Source organism: Amia ocellicauda, chromosome 5 (assembly GCF_036373705.1).
Source record: "Amia ocellicauda isolate fAmiCal2 chromosome 5, fAmiCal2.hap1, whole genome shotgun sequence".
NCBI classification, from domain to species: Eukaryota; Metazoa; Chordata; class Actinopteri; order Amiiformes; family Amiidae; genus Amia; species Amia ocellicauda.
The window spans coordinates 36381964-36406978 of record NC_089854.1 but is presented as its reverse complement, the minus strand read 5'-3'; the positions used below and the strand labels follow the sequence as shown (position 1 = coordinate 36406978).

At 41.3% G+C, this 25015-nt stretch overlaps 1 protein-coding gene across 5 annotated transcripts; it reads right to left on the bottom strand.

The window, feature by feature from the left end:
- Positions 1-676: 676 nt before the first annotated feature.
- On the bottom strand, positions 677-24287 carry elk3 (ETS transcription factor ELK3). 5 transcript variants are annotated; one of them, XM_066705018.1, is made up of 5 exons: positions 24144-24287; positions 11211-11419; positions 9695-10483; positions 3634-3756; positions 677-1171 (listed from the first exon to the last, which is right to left on the bottom strand). In XM_066705018.1, exons 2-5 carry the CDS (start codon positions 11415-11417, stop codon positions 1076-1078), a joined length of 1215 nt encoding a protein of 404 aa, XP_066561115.1. In that variant the 5' UTR covers positions 11418-11419; positions 24144-24287; the 3' UTR covers positions 677-1075. The 5 variants fall into 5 exon arrangements, with proteins under 5 accessions (XP_066561115.1, XP_066561114.1, XP_066561116.1 ...); XM_066705017.1 differs by lacking the exon at positions 24144-24287 and adding an exon at positions 21117-21445; XM_066705019.1 differs by lacking the exon at positions 24144-24287 and adding an exon at positions 20313-20332.
- Positions 24288-25015: the final 728 nt, after the last annotated feature.

The window sequence follows — 25015 nt, the reverse complement described above, 5'->3', positions numbered from 1 at the left end:
ACAGATTGAGTTCTGAATTGGGAGGAGAGGAGGAGGCATTGGTGATACTCACCCTCACCCCCTGCTAACAATAACAAAAATACAGATATGCCCGCACAACTCTTTGGTATAAGAAAGGAACCCTCCCTGTTTGATGTAGGGGTGAGTCTGACCAGAGCCATGGGGTTCGCATGAGGCCCGGCCACTTTAGCGACGGTGTCACATGACAGATGGTTAGAATCTGCGGACGGCAGGAGAATATGGAGGCCCACACTCAAGGTGAGTGAGTGGGTTTGAGTGTGTGGATCAAATAGACTGCCACGCCCTGTTACTGGATGTTACACTGAAATCCATTAGACTGAAGGAGAAGTTACCCCTCACAGCCTTTTTCCTTTTCTTCTTACAATCGGGGGTTGTTTGAGTCAAGAAAAGTCCAGGAATATTTCAGTGTCTTCCCCCTAAAAGTTTTTGAATGTTTTGGATTTACATATCAAGTGTACATATTTATATATTGTGTTTAATGTACAAAACGGGAACTCCAGTTGTGTAGCATTCAATGCTCCATGTTTATTTAAACAACATATACTTTTCTAGGCTCTTAAAAAGCACAAATACAAAATTAATGAGTACATTTTTATCAATTCCTTTATGAAAAAAATAATTGAAAGCTATTATAAAGCTTTTGTTTATATTGGAATTTCGTCTTTAAAAGTTTTTTTTTTTTTTTGTTTGTTTTTTGTTTTAAAGCAGGAAATAATGCATTTACATAGTATGACATTACATTTCATCTTACTCATGGGAAGGCACAGCCGGTAATAACATTTAAGCACAGTGCATACATGACAAACATCAAAGGACAGGGCACGGATTCACAGCCTCCATTGGCAACCTTAACACACCTAGGAGTGGAGATCGGTGCGAAGTGTCAAACACCTCGAACAGCAAGGGCTTCTTGTCATGGTTAAAAAATAAATGTTTAAAAGAAGAAAAAGTCTTGTATGTGTCTGTATACCGTCAGTGTGCAAAAACCAAAAGCGGATTTGGGTTTCACATAAAAAAAAAAAAGTCTTCATTGCTGGTGTGCTGAGGCTGAAAGTCAGGACTTGTGACTCTGCGACAGCAGCAGCGGAGAGGGGGACCCGTCCAGCCCGGGGATCTGCATGGGGATGTGGCCGTTTAACAGCGTGGGAAACTGCGGGAAACAGAGCAAACCGTCAAGCGGATTTATGGTACAATCACATCAGATATGTAGTCCGGAGTTCAAATTATACTTTTTGTTTTCTCTCCATTCTGTCTGTGTGTATCTATACATCTGTTGGAAGCTATAGATGGCTGCATGGCCTGATAGAAAGTGGAGTAAATATGGGTCATCTCTCTCTCAATATCATATTTCTAGAAGATAGTTAAGCATTTCTGTTATTTTTTTCGAGTCAGAAAATAGCCATATCAATGAATGGTTCCTCCCAACAGGAAGCTTCGTGTATCCAGGGTCTTTGACTTCCTCTTTTCACAAGCACAGGAGTCTCTGAGCTGAGCTCACCCCTGCCTCCATGTTGGCAATGCTACAATGCACAGAGCTGGATGCAATTTGATGAGTAGAACATTACATAATTGTATGTGAATTGCATGAAGCTTTTAATGATTTATATCCATGTTCAGCTAACACTCATCTGAACTGCCATCGTGCAAATGTAGAAGTTTGATGCTCGTCTGCATTGCACATTGACGATTAAATCATAACCGTGATTACTTAAGTTACTGCATCACTGAGAATATTCAAAATATATATGACTGAATCATAATACTTCAGTGCCGGCAAGTCAGAGGCAGTTGTGGTTCTGCAGAGGGAACTGGGGTCAGGATAGCAGGGATTTTGTAAATCGTCCAGGATTTCCTCTGCTAATAAATAAATCCTAATAGTCGATCAGTATTCAAGTAGACTATCGGCAATCAGAAATCGGTCCTGACACTAGGACCTTTTAACTTGGGAAAATTATGCAGGAAACAAAATAGTAAATTAAAAACGGGATTTATTTCAGATCAGACTGTAAATCATGTCAATAGTTTAGATGAAAGCAGTGCACTGTGGGTGTTTTTCTTCACAGTTTGCATTGTAAGAGCTTCTGCAAATGTAAATGCAACACAATTAAGTCTTTAGTCCTTATGGGGAAACTGCCTTTTTCTCTGTGATAATTTATTAGAACACTAACGGACACTTTTGCTAAGGTTGTTGGACAAGCTTCCCCTTTCTGCAAGAGCTGCTCTCTATGGTGTCATGGAGAGGGAAGGTAGAAGCAGTTGGTAAAGTTTTTGAGTTATCTTGGTCAGGAACCATTTGATAAACCACAAAGGAAACATCTGTAGTTTATTTTCGTAGTGGGATTACGAAGAAGCATACTTATTGAATAGAAATATCTACACATTAATTTCATGTATACATTTTTTTTTTTTTCCAGTTTTTAATCTTTAGAATTGTACACTGAGGCAGGAATCGGCTGGGAATTGATCAAGCTCAATCCAGCATTGTGGCAAGTGGCAGAACCAGACTGGTGTTTTTCAGATGTTTAGCGCATCCTAAACCAATCACTCAGTTCTCCTGCTACAGGGATATGTGGTTTGTCAGAAACTCCTTTCTGCATTGTCCAAAAAATTTGAAGTATTTCTTGCAACGTGTGAGTTTCAGACCAGTGGGAAAGAAGACTGTCACCTGTGGTAATGAACAATGGTATTCTGTCCTAGTGTCTCCAATAGTGCCTTCCTGACAGGGCACATAGCTGCAATGTAATGGAAATATGGCAGCACTGAAATCGGTCACCTGATCTCAAACTGTCGGGTGCAGTGACCAACTTGGGTTTGCACAACACAGCACGGTTTTTAAAAATTATGACTGTATAATTATAAGAGTCTGAATGAAAAGACCAGCAGCATTCTCCAGTCTGTCCCGCACTGGGGGGGTCAGGGCTGACTCGAGACTAACACCTTGCCTTGCTAATTCTGCCGCCCACAAGAGGAAGGAGTGTTCAATGTGAAACCTGCTGCTGCGAGTTCAACCTCTCGGCCTGCTCGTCACTGCAAACTGGCCATCTGAGGCGCAGCTCGGATCACAGCGATGCAGCCTGGAGCTGCTGGGTTGAGGTTCCCGGACAGTGCGAGTGATTCAGCCCCCAGTCTGCTGCTGACTCACTGTGGTAGGCGTGGAGCATGAATCTAGTCATTTCCTGTTCCCAATCCCCCTCCTCGTCGAGTTTTATTAACAAATAAACTCCATGAAATTTGCCCTTGATTACATTTTTGTTATTATTCTTAATGTCCACATGCCACCCCGGTGTTGTCAAAATCTCTTGGATGAGCTCCCCCAGGCTGGCAGGAAGTTTCCACAGGATTTTCAGCTCTCTTGAGCACAGTAATACAACCCCACCACTGTTGGAATTTATACTGTAGGTATGTATATAAATATATTCAAAACAACAAACAAAACATTATTTCTGTTCTACTCTGACTATTTTGTTTATGTATGATAATGTGAAGTACAGTATGGAAAATGTAACAGGCAGAATGTATTGTTATTATAGATGTCTATACAGCAAAATACACCTGCAATCAGTAATGGCAAGACAGTGGTGTGTTGTTTTGTTCGTTGATTGGTCGGTTTACCTGGAATAAGGAGCCGGGTCCTTGCAGCCTGGCAGGACTCAGAGGGGCCACTGGGCTTAAGCTGCTCCAGAAGTGAATGCTGGACAATAAGGGACTGGGAGTTAATAACAACCCCGTGGGCGTCTGTGAAGACAGGAGAACACAGGTCAGCATCGACAGGTTACACTCGAGGCCTGGCGTCTGCTGTAGACCAGGACATCATGCATGTCTGTTGCTGAGAAACACCCTGCCCAGACCATAGCCCCACACCCCGCCATTCCTCCCTCCAGTGCCATATAACGGCTAAGGGCTGCCTGGGAATTTCACGGGGGAATCGGAACAACCTTGCGAAAACCACAGTTCAACTCAAAAATGTTTTCACCAGCCACTTCAGTCAGACTGATCACAGAAGTAATGGAGACGCAACACCTGAAGCACTGGCTAATCAATGACCACCCCCTATCTTGATGAAAATAATTATGACTGTTTCTCAAACAGATGTGTTTAGAGAAAGTAAAAGAAAAAACGTTTTTTTTAATTCTCTGAAACAACACGGCATTCCCCACTATTGAAAGCGGACACATATCAGGAAAAAAAGAAAGAAATGGCTGATACTGGAAGTGGTATTCTTTTCTTTCATTAAATAAAAAAAGAGAACTGAAGTCTGAAATGAAAGTGAAAGTTTGTTTGTTAACCTATTAATGTTTACTTGGTTGTAATGGTGTGATCAGGTGATGAAATTAAGGAATGCAATAATCACTCAATAATTGCAGAGTACTGGGTCCACTACTGACTATTAATTCAGCTGGCTGTGGGACTTAATTAGACAGAAATCTCGTGGAAAGACACAGGCTCTGCTGGTCACAGATACAGCATTCCACAGCAACAGGAAAATCCAAACACTACAAGCAAGTCTGAATTAGGATTTGAATATTTCAATACATAGTAGAGTATCACTACACTAGAATTAAACCCCAAAAAACATATTATAAATGTCACTTTCCAGGTTGTGCTTTCACTCGGTCCACAAGCCCTCGCTGATCGCTGCGCTTCTTGTGGGCGTTGAGCACCCCACGCCACAAAAACAAGATATTGCCATGGTTACAGTTTGCCGACTGGTACGAAATCTCTTCAGTGTTGCTCGGAACGCAATTCTCAAATGTTCAGCCCTGTGATTGGGGTCACAAGCATCCAATTTGGGAGGCATGTCTTTGTTTTTTGTTTTTTTTTGTTCTAAAAGAAAGATGAGCCATAATACGGTATAATACGGCCATATTTTTCTGTAATTAAGTATTTTATACTGCCCCTTATCAACAGAAATAGAGGCAATGTTGTAGGGCTTAATCTTCATATTTGTATTAGGATTTATATAACATCTCCTTGTGTTTTATAAAAACATTTCATCATTTTTTTAATGGAAACAATAGACACAAAGAAGAACACAAAATGATAGATGAACCTTACATATATTCACCCTTCAAACAGAACCCCAGTATATATATATATTTAAATAATACTGTTTTTGAATAATGTTCTGGCAAAAGCAGTCCAACTATTATCAGTCCAGGTACTGAACACACAGCAGTGTTTAAATGTGCAGAGTATTGTTTAACAGGTTTCAAGATATACAAGCTTATGCACCACAGAGTTGCTTAAGAATTTGATAGAGATACAGAAGCCTTTCAAGATGTTTGTTTCCAGTAGTGCAGGGGGACGTGGTTCTGTCTGACGTCACTTCCCTCTTCCCCAAACCCCTGAGATGATGAAGGCATTGTGATTGGTATTTCTACAGCAGCTGTCATGGATGTTTGACAGAGCCCAGTGTCTGGGACATGCCCACTGCACATGCAAACACACTGGGAGGGATTCCCTGAGACTCGCATATTTAAAATGTCATTATGAGGTGAAATATTGAACAGAAAAGCCACTCCGACTCTGACCTTACTTCAACAAGTGAAGGAACAAGTGCTGATGGATAGTGTTACACGTTTTGGTTCTTTCAAGGTAAACCAGGAATTTATTAATTTATTCCACAGAGGCAGAAACATGCTGACAGAAATGCTGAGTTTCTTGCAGGAGAGTATTTTAATGTCTTTTGAAAGTCTTCTGTTTTTCTCCCGGAACTGCCTCCTCATTCAAAAATAAATCCACATCAGAATATAATTGCATTTGGAATTCAGACTGTCTGAGGATTAAGGAGTTGGTTGTTATTAAAAATTTGAGTTTATTATGAATGTATGTGGTCAGAGTACATACATGTGGCTGACCCAGACATTTGAGAGAGATCTGTTCCAGGTGTCTTCTCTGACTGCTCAATATGTTGACACATACTGATAACAGATTTTTAGGAAATTAAGATTTCCCTTTTTGCTGACATTCTGTATTGTAATTCAACACATGGGGGAGCATCCAAACACACCCCTGCTGATAAACAGATGACACCCTGGGTACAGGACGCTGATTTATCAGTAGTGGTGAGTTAGGATTCAACTAAACCCCCATACTAGCTTCCTGTGGATCTGTTTTAATGGTTAATGGGCATCATTCCTCTTTTGGGGTATCAGTTTTAAAGCAGAATTCCAAAGTCTCTCCCCCACAAGAAATTGGTTATCATACCAAACCAAACATAGCTTCATCTGTGTGCATACACAGTTATAGTAGGTATTTGCCCATAAACGCCGTCATCCATCCATCTTCGAAACCGCTTATCCTGGTGAGGGTTGTGGGGAAGCCAGAGCCGATCCCGGCAGGCACAGGGGCGCAAGGTAGGAATACACCCAGGATGGGACGCCAGTCATAAATGCCGTCATACTGAGTGGAAATGTAATGCTGTAAATAAGAGCGTTTTGTCTCACTGCATGACTGCTCTTTCGGGGGAGAGTTGGTGACTGGTGTCTGCCCTGCCCCTGACAAGACCAAGTCTGATTGCACTTCCCCCTGCTGCACCCATGCACATTATGAATGGCTGGTTATTTTGACTCCCAAAGAGAGGAGAGAGAGTGAACTTGACTGACTCATGCAACCCTCCTGGTCAAGGACCTCCGAATGGGGATCAGGCTTGAAAGGAACATATGAAATCAATTTCTCTCTTGCTTTTTTTTTTTTTTCCTCTCTCTACCCTGTCACCTAAATGAAGTGAGCTAGTGTTACTTAGAAACCAAGTCTCTAGTTCCTGATGCATGGCATTAAGAGCATATGGCATCACTTATGTTTTTTTTTTATATATGTTTTTCAGTTTCTATACACTATCCCACAAAGATCTGTGTGTCTTCCATTTTCCATCTGAACTCTTGTTGTTTTCCAGTTGCAAAAAGTCCCGTCAGGGAAACTTGATTTAATCTGAAAATGTCTTTTTAGGAAAGTGTACAATCTGAGCATTGCAAACGATGTTCGTATGACGGATTCAAATCCATTTGCCAATACAAATAATATAATCAGTGAGCAAAGCAAAACTTCCATGCAGCCTGTCTTATTCGCATTCGCTCTGCCAGATTCCTGCAAGAGGGTTTTACTCGTGGCAGTTGCCTTATTTTAAAGTTATGCTTTAGGGAAAATTACTTCACGGTCTGGACAACATCCACTTCTTAGAAATTTGACGGGAGCATTGAAGTTCAGACAAAAGAGCTAATATTACCCAAGAAAACTGTTACAGAGGGAGCAACAGCATTGCATGTGTTTACCTTTAACTAAACAGCTTTAAGCTGAGACCTATCAAACCTTTGGCCTTCATGACAATGGCAAAGTACAAACCTGTACACTATCATAGTGTAATTTACTGTCAATTATTGATTAATGAATTCTACTACATATACATCAAAACATGATAAGGTACAAGACCATAATTTGTGACTCACTGGCAGTCAAAGTCTTGATTTGGTCAAGGCCTTAGAGCTGCTTGCATAGTATTCTTCCTTCAAATGATGACTTTATTAGCTGTATGCATCTACAATCAGAGTGGAGTGGAAGGACTAATTGCATTGTTAATGAACTTATTTGCTATGAGTGTTTAAATTGTGACATAATAACTTCTAACATACTTGCCTAACCTACTTAAATTTGGCTTTCGAAAAGAGCAAAGACTAAGAAACATGATCAGTACTCCAGGTTTGCCTTATACTACTTTAAATCTTGTTCTTATTCAATACCTCCTGTCCCCTCTGCCTTACAGATTTACTGATCTCATGCTTTAACTCCCTTACTTGTACATCAAATATGTTTTAGTCACAGAAAGCTTCTATAGAAGACTGTTGAAATAAATTATCATCAAAGTTATTATCATGGTTTTTTTTTCATTGAAACTCTTAAGTAGTTCCTATTTCACCTGCAGCTTGTCACATCCTGCCGTGCATCTCCTAATGCAAATAGTCCTCTTTTACCGGTTATTATGACATCAGTCCCCATACTTCATAATCATCATAATTTATGTTTTCAAGGAGTGTTTTGAGTTCATTTCAGAGAGGAAGCCGACAATCTTCTGAACTATTTAGACTGTAGCCCACAGTGAATACAAGAAACATAAGGCCAGTGGAAATGTTGACAAACTAGAACTGCTTGAAACAATTATTCTCTTATCCAGCTTTAGCTCCCTGATTAGGAAGAGTCAAAGCATCAATTTCCCTGTGTATCTGTTGTCATACCCCCCCCCCCAAACTAGGCAATCAAATGAAAGTTGCAATGGGAGTTGAAAACAAGACTGCATACGATGGCAATCAATAAATACAGCGAAGACTATGGTTCCTCTGTGGAGATGCGAGTCAGTTACTTTGGGTCCTTCCTCGTTATCTTAAGCCAGGGGTTCCAAATGTCTGGTGATGGAGAGCCATTTTCCGGAGGTTGCATGGGATAGGGGAGCCGCAGTAGAAAATGAACCACCGATGAAAATGAAATATGTCCCAGTTCATACCGTTTTATTTCCTATACATTTATGTTACTAATAATTTATTAACTGTAATTGTTGTTTTATTTACATGTGCAATTTGTATCAGAATTTTTTCAGAAAGTGTAAAAATATAGTAAAGGTTCAGAAATGAGTTGGTTGAAGGTTGGCTTTGGGGGGCCACACCAAACATCCTTGAGGGCCGCATTTGGGCCCCGGGCCGCACTTTGGGAACCCCTGTCCTTCACTACCAAAAACTGATTAGAAGTACAAATATGAGACTTAATATACAAACTGCATTTAAATACTTCCATACAACAGACAATAATTGGTGAAAAAGTGCAAGTGGCTCATGTTAACTAATGCTGCCTGTGTCTGCCCCACTCTGAACAGATGTGAAACGGGTGCAGCTGGCTGAGCTGACCACAGGGCCATCGGCAGACGGGCAGTTTGCAGGTCTCCTCTTGATGAATAGGGGGCACACAGGTGGTTATAGACTTTAGAATTTACAGAATTCTTTAAATAGAAATACTTATAACTATTTTAGGAGTCAAATAAAATTGAAAATATGTAGTTTAAAAAAAAGATGTGCATTCAAATGCAAATGCTCTTGTGTTTGACCTCAAGTCTGGTCCTCTCATTGTAACCTCTCTCAGGAAAGCCCAGGCCAATGCTCATTCCATGCAGTCCTACAGCTGTGTCACAGAGCTTTGGCATTGAAGCCTCCGCTGAATACAGCTGCTGGGCATATTACATTCTGTGAAAGTGTTGTCTGGGGCTGGATACTTTATATATTTTCAAGAGCAGCACCTTAACGCATCTCAGTTATTTGACTTTATATAGACACTATAATAACGTCTGTCTGGACAAACTCTGGGTCTGGAGCCAGCTTTTTTTTTTTTTTTTTGCAACTTCCTCCTGTTTATTGTTCCTGAGCTGGCCAGTTATCGCCGTTGTACAGCACGAGAGCAGCGCCTGCTCCAGCCTTGATTAGGGCCCCCTCTGCACTCAGCTTAATCTCTTCCATCTGGAGCTGCGGCCCTTGAAGAGAGTCTGTCCAACAAGCCCTGTGGTCAAATGTGCTCATTGGATTCGGGAGCAGTCTAAATTCTGGAGGGCATGAAGTGCCAAATCTGTCAGCTCTAAAAGAGAAGAGAGAGAGGCATCGGGAGGGGGTAGGAGGGTTAGGCCGTGAGGGAAACTGACCTGTGCAGTGAAGAAGGCTGGTGTCAGAGACCCTGAGGGAAGTGCTGGGCTGTTGAGGGCAATGGAGCCAATATCAGTGCCTGAGAGTAACAACGAGGGGGCAGAGATTTCCAGGCCTTTGGGTTTCTTGGCTTTGGGAGGAAGGGCGGCCACGTTCCGCTTCTCAGTCACATGAGGGGACCTGGCCTTGCGGCTGGCGGAGAGGTTCAGAGGCTGGGCACATTGCTCTAAGTCATCTGCTTCCAGGTCGGGGCTCCGGCTTCCCGACAGGAAGGAAGGGCTGGGGGAGGGGGAGCGCGAGCAGAGGTGCGTGGCATGAGCCGACATCAAGGAGGGGGAGGATTTGGCAGAGAGGGATGAGCTCAGGAATGCCGCTGTGGCCTCAGCCGAGGACGTGGGAGAGGACGGCACCGACACCACCAACTTGTCGGTTTTGTTGGTTACGAAGCGGATCACAGTCCTCACTTCATCTCCTGCCAGCTTCCCCTCCGCGCGCTCATCCTGCTTCTCCACCTTGATGGCCTTGAAGAGCTCCGGCTGGTTCTGCAGGGAGTTGATGGTGAAGGAGGAATACAGGCCTGAGTGAATGTAGTCGTTACGGCCGGCCGCCCTTAGGGCGCCCAGGGGAAGTTTGTGAGACTCCTTGGCGTCCAGGCCCAAGGAGTCGGGGTCCTGCAGGAGCACACCCTCTCTTCCCATCTCCACCGTCTGTGGGTCCATCTTCAGGATCTCGGGGAAGGACACAAATTTGTAGACAAATTTTTGTCCAATCACCTTCTTGATGATATTCTGAAAGATAAATATATATATATGCACGTCTACTTATGCCCAGCAGAGGTGACTCTAACCACACTTCCTCCTGACCCCTTGACATTGGCAGAGTGGTTAACACACAACAAAAGCAGAACTATAAAAATGTACATATACGTGATCTTATTGGGAGATTCCAATCCCACTTTGAAATGTTTTAAGTACATTTTTGTGCACATCACACAAGCATTTACACTGACAGTTTTGTCTGGATTGCTTCAATGTCACTTCAGTCTGGTTCAGTAGATTTAATTGAAATGTATTTATTTGCTTGCTGTTCATGGTTATAACTTTTTAAGAAAGATACCAAATAAGAAGGCACATTATTTAAATATTGAACAACATTACAGTCGTGACATCACTGCAGTTTTCTGACAAGAACGCCTTTCTCATCATTTAAATCAAATAGAAGGTTTTATAACCTGTTCCAATTTAATGGACTGTGATGAATGTAGGTCCTATTAACTATAGATTATTTATATACATACATTATTAAATGAGAACATTAAATCTATTTTGAAATGTTTTATTGCATGTTGTGTTAGCAAGGCTACTAAAAAAAGAAAACATTTTTAAAACAAAAATGAATCTGAAAATTCAACATCATAGGGCCCTGTGTGTGCAGACTTAGTTTTAAACCTTAATTCCCTCAGCTCTGAGTGTGGTTTATGAGGCATGAAGGAACATCCTTGTCTGATTGCCTTACCTTGTCATAGTAGTATCTGAGGGCCCTGCTGAGCTTGTCGTAGTTCATGTTAGTCTTGTTTTTGCGCAGTCCCCACAGCTTGGCCACTTCCTCCGACTTCAGCAATTTGAACTCGCCGTCATTGGACGTCCAGCAAATCAAGTGCTTATGATTCTGGTCTAGCAGCAACTGGAGCAGGAACTGCCACAGCGTGATAGCACTCTCCATACCTGTGGAGCAAAGGACCAGGAGCACGCCATGAAACAGATAAAGCTTAAAGGTAAAGCCGAGTAAAAGGCTTCTTACAACTGCAGCAAAACAGATTCATTCTATTTTTCAGCCATACTTCTGGTAAACAGAAATTTCAATTCGTCCCCGTTTCATTTCACAACCTCTACATGGTTACATGTGAACCAGACCCTGACTGAATGAACCAGATGTATGGAGTTCAAGAAATCAATCTGTGCATACAAAAAGGCCATGCAATGCAAATGAGGCTTGGTACAAGAGATGCTGCATCTAAAAGAAAAACACAATGTGCTTTCAGAATATAGTGAACAATATCCATTACACCTGCTTCTAAAACCCCCAGTATGACATGGACCTGACACCTGTTGATGGCAGGGAAGATAAATTCAGCCTCTGTTGGCCAATGGAAACGCAGCAAAGCTCCAGCAGTATGAAAATCAATGACGAGATTAAATACAGTAAACCGATCTCACTTTGCTCCCCTTATCCTGTTCTGTTTGACAATGAACGCACATGGGGATGTTAGACCACTAGCATATAATACAACACAAACAATACAAAATTAAATGATTTAGGCTACTCTCTTTGTGTATCAGGACTTTCACATCTGTAATGTCATTGTTACAAGCAGGAGCAGCTGGTCAGCAGAAATGAAAGGCTTCTTTCATAAGGGATGCTATCTTCATTCACGTAGACAACCAAAAGGGCCTACCTGTGGAATGGTGTGCACTCTCTAGGTTAAGACATGCAATTCTGGTAATTGGTTGAGACATAGCCTTCACGTCACCTGGGTTAATTGTTTTCATTTTTAAAGACTTCCGTCATTCCTCTATATCTGTGCTGTATTTATATTTTGATTTGTCCCATTTGCCTTATTGATTAGTTCGAACCCAACAACTTCATGACACCACAGTTTGACCCACTATGTTGCTTGTACTTCTGTGAGCTTATTTAGTTCTGTACCATACGTTAGACTGTTTTAATTCCAATGTACTCAGCCGATCTAATCCATGTGTCAGAACCCTAGCATGCCAGAGTAAAAAGTGATATTCTAACTACAGCCCAAATCTAACTGTTAAACTCTTTATATGCACCTTAAATAAAAACAAATGCTGTTATGACAGGTCTCAGATATTCACAGAAGGAATATACATTTATTTTCCAGTACTTTTCCCAGGGAGAGTCTATAATAGACTGTAATAGGAATATTCTGCCTCAGATCACGTTTATGGAGAACAAAGCAAATTCCCGTGCTAGAGTCACAGTTGTAGCACAGATGCCGATACAGCTGCAGTCCGACTGACATCACACTGGCTTCTGTCTGCCCTTCTGTCTAGATGCCACAGCTTGCAAGCTCCCAGGAAAGCAATAAAAGGAACATAAAGGAAAAAGCCTCCGAAATCACAGTCAGCATCTGAACCACAAACTCCCAAGAAGAAGAAGCCATGCTGCTGCAGAGAGACTGCGCTCTCCTTCAAGGTAATAGAGAAGTTCAAAAGCCACTTTTGCCTACTGTATAGGTTCCAAAGACGATGAGGAAGGTTTCTTAATATATATATATATATATATATATATATATATATATATATATATATATATATATATATACACACACACACACACACACACACAGTACTGTGCAAATGTTTTAGGCAGGTGTGAAGAAATGCTGTAAGAATGCTTAAGATTATATTTATCAATTAACTCAATTAATCCATATTTGGTGTGACCACCCTTTGCCTTCAAAACAGCATCAATTCTTCTAGGTACACTTGCACAGAGCCAGGGATTTTGTAGGCATATAGCCAGGTGTATGATTAAACAATTATACCAAACAGGTGCTAACGATCATCAATTCAATATGTACAGTGAGGGGAAAAAGTATTTGATCCCCTGCTGATTTTGTACGTTTGCCCACTGACAAAGAAATGATCAGTCTATAATTTTAATGGTAGGTGTATTTTAACAGTGAGAGACAGAATAACAACAAAAAAATCCAGAAAAACGCATTTCAAAAAAGTTATAAATTGATTTGCATGTTAATGAGGGAAATAAGTATATAACCCCTTCGACTTAGTACTTGGTGGCAAAACCCTTGTTGGCAATCACAGAGGTCAGACGTTTCTTGTAGTTGGCCACCAGGTTTGCACACTCGGGAGGGATTTTGTCCCACTCCTCTTTGCAGATCCTCTCCAAGTCATTAAGGTTTCGAGGCTAACGTTTGGCAACTCGAACCTTCAGCTCCCTCAACAGATTTTCTATGGGATTAAGGTCTGGAGACTGGCTAGGCCACTCCAGGACCTTAATGTGCTTCTTCTTGAGCCACTCCTTTGTTGCCTTGGCTGTGTGTTTTGGGTCATTGTCATGCTGGAATACCCATCCACGACCCACTTTCAATGCCCTGGCTGAGGGAAGGAGGTTCTCACCCAAGATTTGACGGTACATGACCCCGTCCATCGTCCCTTTGATGCAGTGCAGTTGTCCTGTCCCCTTAGCAGAAAAACACCCCCAAAGCATAATGTTTCCACCTCCATGTTTGACGGTGGGGATGGTGTTCTTGGGGTCATAGGCAGCATTCCTCCTCCTCCAAACACGGCGAGTTGAGTTGATGCCAAAGAGTTCGATTTTTATCTCATCTGACCACAACACTTTAACCCAGTTTTCCTCTGAATCATTCAGATGTTCATTGGCAAACTTCAGACGGGCCTGTACATGTGCTTTCTTGAGCAGGGGGACCTTGCGGGCGCTGCAGGATTTCAGTCCTTCACGGTGTAGTGTGTTACCAATTGTTTTCTTGGTGACTATGGTCCCAGCTGCCTTGAGATCATTAACAAGATCCTCCCATGTAGTTCTGGGCTGATTCCTCACTGTTCTCATGATCATTGAAACTCCACGAGGCGAGATCTTGCATGGAGCCCCAGACCGAGGGAGACTGACAGTTATTTTGTGTTTCTTCCATTTGCGAATAATCGCACCAACTGTTGTCACCTTCTCACCAAGCTGCTTGGTGATGGTCTTGTAGCCCATTCCAGCCTTGTGTAGGTCTACAATCTTGTCCCTGACATCCTTGGACAGCTCTTTGGTCTTGGCCATGGTGGAGAGTTTGGAATCTGATTGATTGATTGATTGATTCTGTGGACAGGTGTCTTTTAAACAGGTAACGAGCTGAGATTAGGAGCACTCCCTTTAAGAGAGTGCTCCTAATCTCAGCTCGTTACCTGTATAAAAGACACCTGGGCGCCAGAAATCTTGCTGATTGATAGGGGATCAAATACTTATTTCCCTCATTAACATGCAAATCAATGTATAACTTTTTTGAAATGCGTTTTTTTCTGGATTTTTTGGTTGTTATTCTGTCTCTCACTGTTAAAATACACCTACCATTAAAATTATAGATCATTTCTTTGTCAGTGGGCAAACGTACAAAATCAGCAGGAGATCAAATACTTTTTCCCCTCACTGTAGGTTGAAACACAATCATTTACTGAAACAGAAACAGCTGTGTAGGAGGAATAAAACTCGGTGAGGAACAGCCAAACTCAGCTAACAAGGTGAGGTCGCTGAAGACAGTTTACTGTCAAAAGTCATACACCATGGCAAGACTGAGCACAGCAACAAGACACAAGGTAGTTCTACTGCATCAGCAAGGTCTCTCCCAGGCAGAAATTTCAAGGCAGACAGGGGTTTCCAGATGTGCTGTCCAAGCTCTTTTGAAGAAGCATAAAGAAACGGGCAACGTTGAGGACTGTAGACGCAGCGGTCGGCCAAGGAAACTTACTGCAGCAGAAGAAAGACACATCATGCTTACTTCCCTTCACAATCGGAAGATGTCCAGCAGTGCCATCAGCTCAGAATTGGCAGAAAACAGAAAATAGTGGGACCCTGCAACCATCTACTGTCCGGAGAAGTCTGGTCAGAAGTGGCCTTCATGGAAGACTTGTGGCCAAAAAGCCATACTTCCGACGTGGAAACAAGGCCAAGCGACTCAACTATGCATGAAAACACAGGAACTGGGGTGCAGAAAAATGACAGCAGGTGCTCTGGACTGATGAGTCAATTTGAAATATTTGGCTGTAGCAGAAGGCAGTTTGTTGCTGAAGGGCTGGAGAGCGGTACACGAATGAGTGTCTGCAGGCAACAGTGAAGCATAGTGGAGGTTACTTGCAAGTTTGGGGCTGCATTTCTGCAAATGGAGTTGGGGATTTGGTCAGAATGAATGGTCTCCTCAATGCTGAGAAGTACAGGCAGATACTTATCCATCATGCAATACCATCAGGGAGGCATCTGATTGGCCCTAGATTTATTCTGCAGCATGACAACAACCCCAAACATATATATATATATATATATATATATATATATATATATATATATATTAGGGGTGTGTATCTTTCCCTCTCTGACTCGATATGCATTTAAATGCACTTTTTTTCATCGGTATTAATGTTTGCGATTATAATTGTATTGAACACTTTTCAATAAAACCGCAGTGTATTAAACTCTCAACTACCAATTCAGAGTACTGTACATTTAATAGAGACATGTATATGACTGTATGAGGGCTGTAGGGATTTATTTAAATTTGTGAGTGAATAGCAGACGCTGTCAAAACCAAGTTGAAATCAAAGTAAAACAGATACAAATGAATGTGAAATCACGGTTATTTTTGCTATAAATGTAAAAATAAGAGATGGCCCTGTCAATTTCTGAGTCTTTTTGATGGAGTTCTCAGTCCAGGGGAGAGACGCTGCGTGAGCCGCCGCAGCCACAGTGCTAGTGATTTATAAGGGATTTTTGTTGGTGTTTTAATCCCAGTTACAAATGTTTTACAATTAAAATGGAGATGGCTCAGATTAAGTTATTTTGCATGAATATAAACTTACTAAATGCACATTTGTAAAGTTGCTTTATGTTACAAATTATAGTCCGCAATTGTTTTCAGCAACACTGTCCTATTTCTTGGTAAACCCACCTTGTACTTCTTCATCGACCAATCATACACGTCAAGCATGTTCTTTGATCTGCACAAATAACATAGCTAAACCCATCCCCACACAGTATTGCTGCCGGGTCAAAAGTAGCATAGGAGAAGCCAACAAGTTGTAAGTGAAAAAATACACATTATGATCCGATCCGCAATTGCCATTTTGGTTTGTTGGCCAGTTTGTGACAAGCAGATTGATATTTGACCGGATCACTAATAAATATGGACCGGATTGGGGAATTTGAATCAGTGCAGTCGTAATATCAAACAGCTGGACCAGTGCATCAATTTGAATAGGTGAATCGTTACACCCCTAATATATACAGGTTAGGATATATTGTCAAGGTTAGGATATATAAAATATAATAATATATAAGTCTATATATATAATATATATATATATATATATATATATATATATATATATATATATATATATATATACATACATACATACATACATACACATACACGCACACACACACACAGATGCAGAAAATGGCACATATACGAGGTGACTACAACATAACTGCCAAACCAGAGCATATTCAGTAGCCTCCAGAGGTTTAAATACACTTGATGAAGTGTGACTAGAGTTGATTTAGTAAGGGAAATATTTTGTGACATTACTAAACCAAATGGTAAAGAACTGTATGGCTGTCAACCCTTTATGCGGTACAATCTAAAATTGTTACATATATTTCTAAAATTACTCAGTCTTCAAGCAATCAGTAAAGTGTGAATCCACTTTGACAGGGTGCATAATACACCACTCCCCCGCGGCTCTTGCAGATTTTCTATTGGCTGAGGTCTGAAATGAAGTCCAATCAAGAACATTGATAATGTGGTGCCCTAACCAGTCAAGGGAGGCCATTTTCACTTTTTTGCACCGCCTAGCTGCTGTCAAAGGAAGTGCAGATCTGCCATTTTGATTTTTTCACCCAAATTCTGACCATATTTATTAAGATTCCATCTATTGTTTCTATGGGGAAAATAAACAATTTGGAGATCCTCCACATTGCAGTGTTTCCTACAGTTAGAAATCCACATATATGGTCAAATGTCCTCCTAATTTCAGGGCATCTCAGGTCATGAGGAAAAAGGCTGGATGTTTTTAATCATGGTCTGAGATATCTGGGTGCAGAGCTGTTCCATTTGGGAAGGATTGAGCCAACTACTCTAAAAACTACTCTAAATACAGCACAGCCGCTCTTCAGCTGGCCTGGACCTACACAAACACAAACAAAAACAAAGTACGCAGCAGAGTGGCTCGGCCCTCAAAGAGTAGAGAATGAAGATTGAATTGAAGCTGAAGCTGAATAAGAACCAGTTAGAGAAAATGCCTTGGAAATGTAGGTCAGATATTTGTGCCCCTGTTTTCCTATAGAGAAAAACCAATGCAAAATAAATAGCAAGATCCCAAGTTAGAGGGCTGAGTCTTGCATGTTTCCTTGATGACAAAGAGGATGTGGTTGGAAATGTTCAAACCCTCTGCCAAGAGAGTATACAGCACTTAAAAGATCACATTCACCGGAGCTCAATGTTTTTTTTTTTTTCCTGCTTCACATATGTAGCTGAAACTTAAAAGATCCCGCTGTTCATGCCATTAACCAGTTCCCTTAGCAAAGCACTACATCAATCTGAATCGGGGTCTCTGAACATCCCAGCGCTTCATGGCACATTAGGGAACATGTGCAGAAGTTAAAGTGGAATGATGTTGATTTTTCCACAAGGAGCGAAATAAAACATTTCCTGTCAAAGCATCCTCCAACTTTTGCATCTGCGTTGTGCACTATAAAACTGTCTAAATCAGGACTTCCTCCTATTATACTTTGAAGGAGTCTTCCTGGGAAAGCAGATCCAAAACAAAAAGGTAGGAATTCCTGCCACGGGAAAGATCGGAAATGTTTTAACTGCAGAAGTTTCTCTAAATGGAAGATTTCCTTTCAGCTTTTGTACCATAACAACAACAAAAAACTCAAAACAAAATGGAATATTTTGTCACATCCCTCATAAGAAAAATTATTTTGTTTTTAAGAAGCTGTGGTAATCCCAGTTTATAATTGGAAACCAAGCATTGCTGTGTAACATACTATACCTCTTATTATATTATTGGGTTAAGAATAGTTATTATTATTATTATTTTCTTACATCCTTTGATATTCAAATACTCTTAACCACTTAGAACAAAAAACAAACTAAAACATTTGGACAAGGGAACGGGAAATAGACGAGTATCGATTTATCCAAGGAAAAAAAAAGGATAATTTAATTAATCTCTCTAGTGGTAGCTGTCATTCCACTACTGAAGAAGACTGCTAGAATCAAGCCTCCCCCAGAGGATATACACATTGCAGGTGATGGTGCACGTGAATGACACAAGTGCCAACGTGACCTACAGGTCCGATAGCAAAGAAAAGCAGCCTGCTGTGTTTTTAATACACACCAATTCTCAGAACGATCAGCAGGATTTATTTGGATGTGTACACTTGCACTTTACTTCCTCTAAAGCAACTCGAGCCTCGAAAAATGACTCATTGTTTCATTCTCTCACTCAGCCAGAGATAGGAGATGGGCTGAATGCAGCTATTTGTGGATTTTTTCCCCCCTTTTCACGTTTGCCTGCACAATGCATCCTGTGATTCACTGCAAAAAGCAGGTCCAAAACAAACACCTTACCGAACGGATGGGCTACTGTCGCTGGAAAACGTGAGTATTCATAGAAGGAGTCTGCCTGTGATGCTGCAACACTCACATTAATCAACCAACAACAGACGTCAAAAGAGGAACTTTGTGCCACCATCCCCAACAAGTACAATCTGAGAAACTGCCATCTGTCATGCCGATGTACTTCATTAATCAAAATCTTTAATACACCAACTCTCCATTGATGTTACTATTCTTGCACTTAATATCCATTCTGTTTATTGCTGTGCTTGTGATGGGTCACTTATGAGTGCAAACTACCGAAAAAACACAAAAACAACTGAATACAATCTAATAGAAATGCCCTCAATAATATAGCATTTACCCATTGTTGCTTAATTTCTGATTCTGATCACTCATTTAGCCTGATGCATGGGCTCCAGTCCCAAAACAATGACATGGAAGGCTCCACGTCTCCAAAGAGACATGTTTGCCTGAGCTGTCCCATGCTCTGCTTCACCCCTGCCCCAAAGCACCATCTTTTGATGGTTGTGGGCTTCTTGTGATCCAGACAAACCCCCCCCCAGGAACTAACTTGAGATCACCAAACACATTTCACCTTTGACACGAGCCACATCTGAACCCATCCTTCTGTACGTGAAAGGGAAATCTGTGACACCCCTCAGCCAGCCAAGATCTGCACCAAAATGCGGTGCAATGGCAACTAATATGTCTCAGTATCACTTAGCTCACTCTAGGTGGTGCCTCCACATATACATTTCTGTCCCCTTCCACATGAAACATTGCCACCAGGAACCTCTTCATTTCGTTTGCCCCCTGCCACTTTGTGTTAACGTTGCTTGCGGAGGTGCCTAACTTGCAAACTGCTTGGCACTGCCCCGGCTACTATTTTGGATTGCTTCTTTCACACATTCACACAAGTGACAAGTGTTTACCTCTGGGTTAAGCAAAGATGCACAAAGCAACCATTTAAACAGTCTGCGTGTAAATAAAGATGTGACTGGTTTCCTTTTCAGATGCAAAGGTTTAAAAGTCTCCCTGGGCTACACAAAACCCTCCTGTGTTGGAGAACGGAAACTCCTAATGAGATTAGTTGGTGTGTGCAGACATTACTTAGCCATGACTAAATGTACTCTCTTCCTGTTCGCTACCAGTGGAAAATCCAACCAGCCTTACAGTTCGCTTCCATGCAGCATCACCCCTCTCCTTCGAAAACCAAATACCTTCAGCAGACTTGAGGGAGAGAAACTCCCAACAGCAGCCAGGGACAGACTATGCCCCGCCAGATCTCTTACACAGAAGTACGAGCGCCACCGAATAAAAAGGCAAAGCTTATGATGTGCAATAAGTGAGCGCTGGAAAACTAAAGAGTTTCTTTGTTTGCTCCAGTGACTCATTCTCAAGATGTTGTCTGCTGCCAGTTTCAAACCGGAAGCGCATGGCAATTAGTCTTGCTGTTTCCAGACAAACCAGAAACTCCACTAGCGATCTCTCTCTCTCTCTCTCTTTTAAAGGGATAGGCGCATATTTCCCGTGCTGTGCGTTTGTTTCACATCCCCAGACTAACATACTTATCAGGTGGAGAAAGCTTTCCTTTGTGACTCACGTCGCGTTTATGTCGCACGATCATGTATGTTGATGCTTATTTTTTTTACGAGGTTTCCCCACGTCCACACAGCAGTCCAGTGTAAAACACGCAGCCACGCAGAAAATCGACGATTTTTTTTTCCCTTCTTCTTCTTCTTCTGTTTTTTTTTTGGGGGGGGGGGGGTTGCTACTCCTGTAAGTTACAAATGTGACTAACCCACTCTCAATGCCCGTTAGTTTCAACACGTTCATGTCTGACTGAGCAGCTGCTGTTACATTACCAATGTTCATACGATATCATAGTTATTTCTAAACCCTCTGCTCGTCTGTAATAGTTTCCACATCTTCCTTTTTTTTAACATTACATTATACTATTTTATAAGTTGCAAATCATTAGAAAGTTAGAGTGAAAGAGAGAGAAAATATATGCTTACACGTACCCAGATCTGTGATGTATGTTTTTCTGCCGTAAGACTGTTAAAAAGAATATAGTAAAATCCCCTGGTTTTCCATGCTGACTGTCGTCTCAACTGTTCTGCTGCTCTGTAATGAGATCCTGATTTTTTTTTTCTTTTTTTTTCGCTTTTGAGCAGGAAGTTGGAGCAGTCAGACAGAGAGCCGTCTCACTTCCTTTCCTGCATTATTCCCCAGGCGGTTTGCCGTCTGTGTAAACAGGCTTTTCCTCCCCTCTTCTCCCTCTGCCCACCGATGTCCAACATTGCTCTGTTATAACACACATAGTAATATTGTAACTCTAACCGGCCGCGGAGCAGCCCGCTGTGACGTCACCGCTGGGAGGAGCGCGAGGACCCCGGGCCCGCGCGAGCAGGCTGCCGCGCCGGCGCGTGCAACGGGTTTAGCAGATGCTGGGGCTCCGGAGCGGGACCTGCGTGCATCACAGCCAGGGCGTGTGGGTCAACACACTGTGATGCAGAGCTGGCCTGGATCTGCAGGGGTGCATTTCATAGCATCGAGTTCTGTCTGTGGGTGGAGGGGGTGGAGGGGGGGGACGCCATCCACAGTACGCCGCAATAATAGTGTAAGCCAAGTATGGTGAATTAAAGAAACAAGAGATTGTGTATAGCACACAGGCTGAGAAGTGGAGTTCCTCGGCGGTCTAATGTGATACCAGATCAGCAACACACTTACATACTTTTTAAACATAAGAAGAAGTTGTTAGTTAAACAGTTATCACTTGTGGGACAGTGCTGTATTGTAATGGGGGGAATGATAAGCGTGTGTAATAGCGGCCAAAGATGAGGCTGCCACACATTTGTCCATTAGGACACTCTTGACATTGTGTGAAGGAGTCGTCGTGTGTGGAAGGCCTTTATGTTGTTCGGTCGAATTGTAGTTCAGTATACTCAGTGTACCCTGCTGAGGGGACCTTTGTTTTATTACACAGTGCCAATGACAGTGAATGTGACAAACACATATTATAAGTTGCAATTTGACAGCACTGAGGTTCAGGTTTGTATTTAGCAGGTTAAAACATCAGCATTGGATGTCAGTGGTCGCTGTAAATGCATTGTGACCACTGTGAGCAGTCACCACCCGGGGATCATACACTTCAACTGCTCAGGAATATATTCCCATAATAATTGATCATATGTTATGTAACTATGCAACTAGGAGTTGCACCACCTGTTGCCAAGGTTAACACCTTGTCTCAGAAGGGTAAGTGATGTATGCATTTATATGTATATGAAATACATGTCAAAAACTTTGTCTAGTCACCTAGATGCACGCATTGCAACCCATTATGATTAAGGGTTTAATATTATTATAACTAATAATTATGATGATGATGAAGAAGTGTTCACAGTTGATAACCTGCTTGGAACACAGATACAATCTCATAATAATCATCATCATTGGTACTAGCCCCGAATATATATTCTTTTCAGATCATATGGTTAGTATTATAACTGGACATCAAATAATATAGGACTGCAATGGGAATTATTTAAGGAGATGCAGTGCATTTGACTTAATTTAAAGGAAGGGTATATGATCCAATGGCTGTAAATGCTTACTGCTGATTGGCTATCGAAGGTGTGATTCACTGTTGATTGGCAATCGACCGAACAACAACACAATGGAGTCTGCCAGTAGGTTCTAACATCGTTTTCAGTGCCATTTTGTTTTTGTTGTTTTGATCGATTATTAATCAATAATTATTTACCATATACATTTAAACACAAGCAAAGTCCTAGGTATCAGGTGTAATCACTGCACAAAGTCTGGAATGTGTAGAACTGTGAGAGGAGTTAGTGAATGCCCGCACGGAAGATTAACAATAATAAACATCTTGGAAGAGAACAAGATTGGATGATCGCTCATGCTGACTAATAAATAGATTGTTTAGTGAGTGTTTTTTTATTGAGTCTTTTCCTGACTATCATGAGTGGCTTATTCTTAGCCGGTGCTCCGCTATGACACAATTAAATCAAGACAACATTCAGTAAACAATATACCTACTCATAAGCATTACTTTGATCCACTGAGTGCTGTATTGTATTTATTTGTTTTTGTAATTGCTGCAGATATTATACAACCTCTTGGAAGATTACCTTGCTATGCATGTTCCTGGGGAAATAAAAGGTCCCATGATTTACAAACAAAAGTGAAAACTAAAATGAAAAGGACATTTAACCAACAGAAGAGATATCCTTTGTTGGCACTTCTCTTATCAAACTATTAATCCACAACACTTTATTGGATCTTAGGTCAAATATAGTTTTATGTGCTCAGAACAGTCCTAAATTGTATTCAATCAATTTTAATTTGGTATAGCACACTTATAGCAAGGTTGCCATGGAGCGTTTCACAGATTAAAATATACAAAATGTAAAAGTATTTTTTTTTTTACTGATCTTTGGATTAATCTTTATAGTTTAGTGCCTATACTAAGGACATTTCCTCATCCCATTAAAGGTTGCTTGGCTTGGCCTATATTACAAATTGTGGGAGTGTATCAAGTGCTATCACAACATAATGAATTGCAAATTACTAAGTAACTAAACAAAAATACTTAATGAAAGCAGGGCCCTAGGAATGGTTTGTTTGCCTCAACCCCACAGCATTTCATACAGTTCCCAAATAATACAGAGATAAAGGAATTCCTCACGTTTAAGGGCAGTTTGTGTGTGCATTAGTGTTACTGTAACATGCTTACAGCTTACCTTCTCCCTCAGAATGGTTGAAAAGGCTCCCTTGAACAGGTTTCTTTACGCTGCATACTTCTAAGTTAAAACAGCTTGTCCACATAGCCAGGCCTCTAAGTCCACTGATAAAACACCTGTTTCTCTGTTTCACCTCTTTCTACTAAAGGATACCCCAAATAAACATGCCACATGCAGATTAAAAGAGACTCACAGTTCATATTAATCTTCATACATCTGACACAATCTCTAAATTAAAAAAACAAAATTGTTATTTGCAGCAACCTTGGAGTAAAACCTTACCCTGCGGGCGTCTGTGTTTGGGCCTCGAATGCAAATCTTTTGAGAGAAATTCATATGAGCACAGAGGCTTTGGACGGTCTTTCACTTTTTGTTTTTGGCAGCGTCTTCCGTTTGTTGCCTCTGTGTCCCTTTCTGCGTTTCCAATATCTCAGCACAAGGGTGTAGTCCAGATTGTATAACAATGCAGCAAGGGGGTCTCTGTAGGGGACTTGATCCACCTTCCTACTTCCTGGAGGGATATCCTCTAATTTGCAGGAACTTGGCCAACAAACATCTGCGTTCACATGACTGGCTTGGTCCCAGATAGGACTCAGACACAGAAGGTACAATGTCGTTCAAAACATTTTATTTGATACTTGTACATAAACTATAATCCATGGCCAATTATTCTTTAATAGGGTTTTCAGACTCTTGGCATATGCGGTTACACTGCACAATATATTAGCAGGACAGCTGAAGAAAAACTCACAAACAAGTAAAAAAACAGGGTTAGAAAGCCATAGAAATTGAGGGGTTACTCTGTGTCTCGCAATGCTCTGCGGTGGGATAGGAAGGTTATGTTTTGACTGGGAGGCTGGGTGTCCATTGCCCTCTGGTTCTTGCTCTGTAGATGGTATATCATTTACATAAGCTTATAAGGTTTGCAAGAAGCAGGGGATTCCTAAGCAGTACAACTCCTCCTGAGAATGGCAAACAAGCTGAGATATCACTAACCAGAATGAGTCAGGATTTTTGGAGTCCACTTTAATTTATGGTTTCATCCCAGGTGAGCTCTGAATTGCATCATTGTACCTATCATTTCCTTAGAACTGTAGAACACATTCTAAATCATGAAAGTGTAATACTCCAAAAACGTTTTGTTTGTTTTTGTT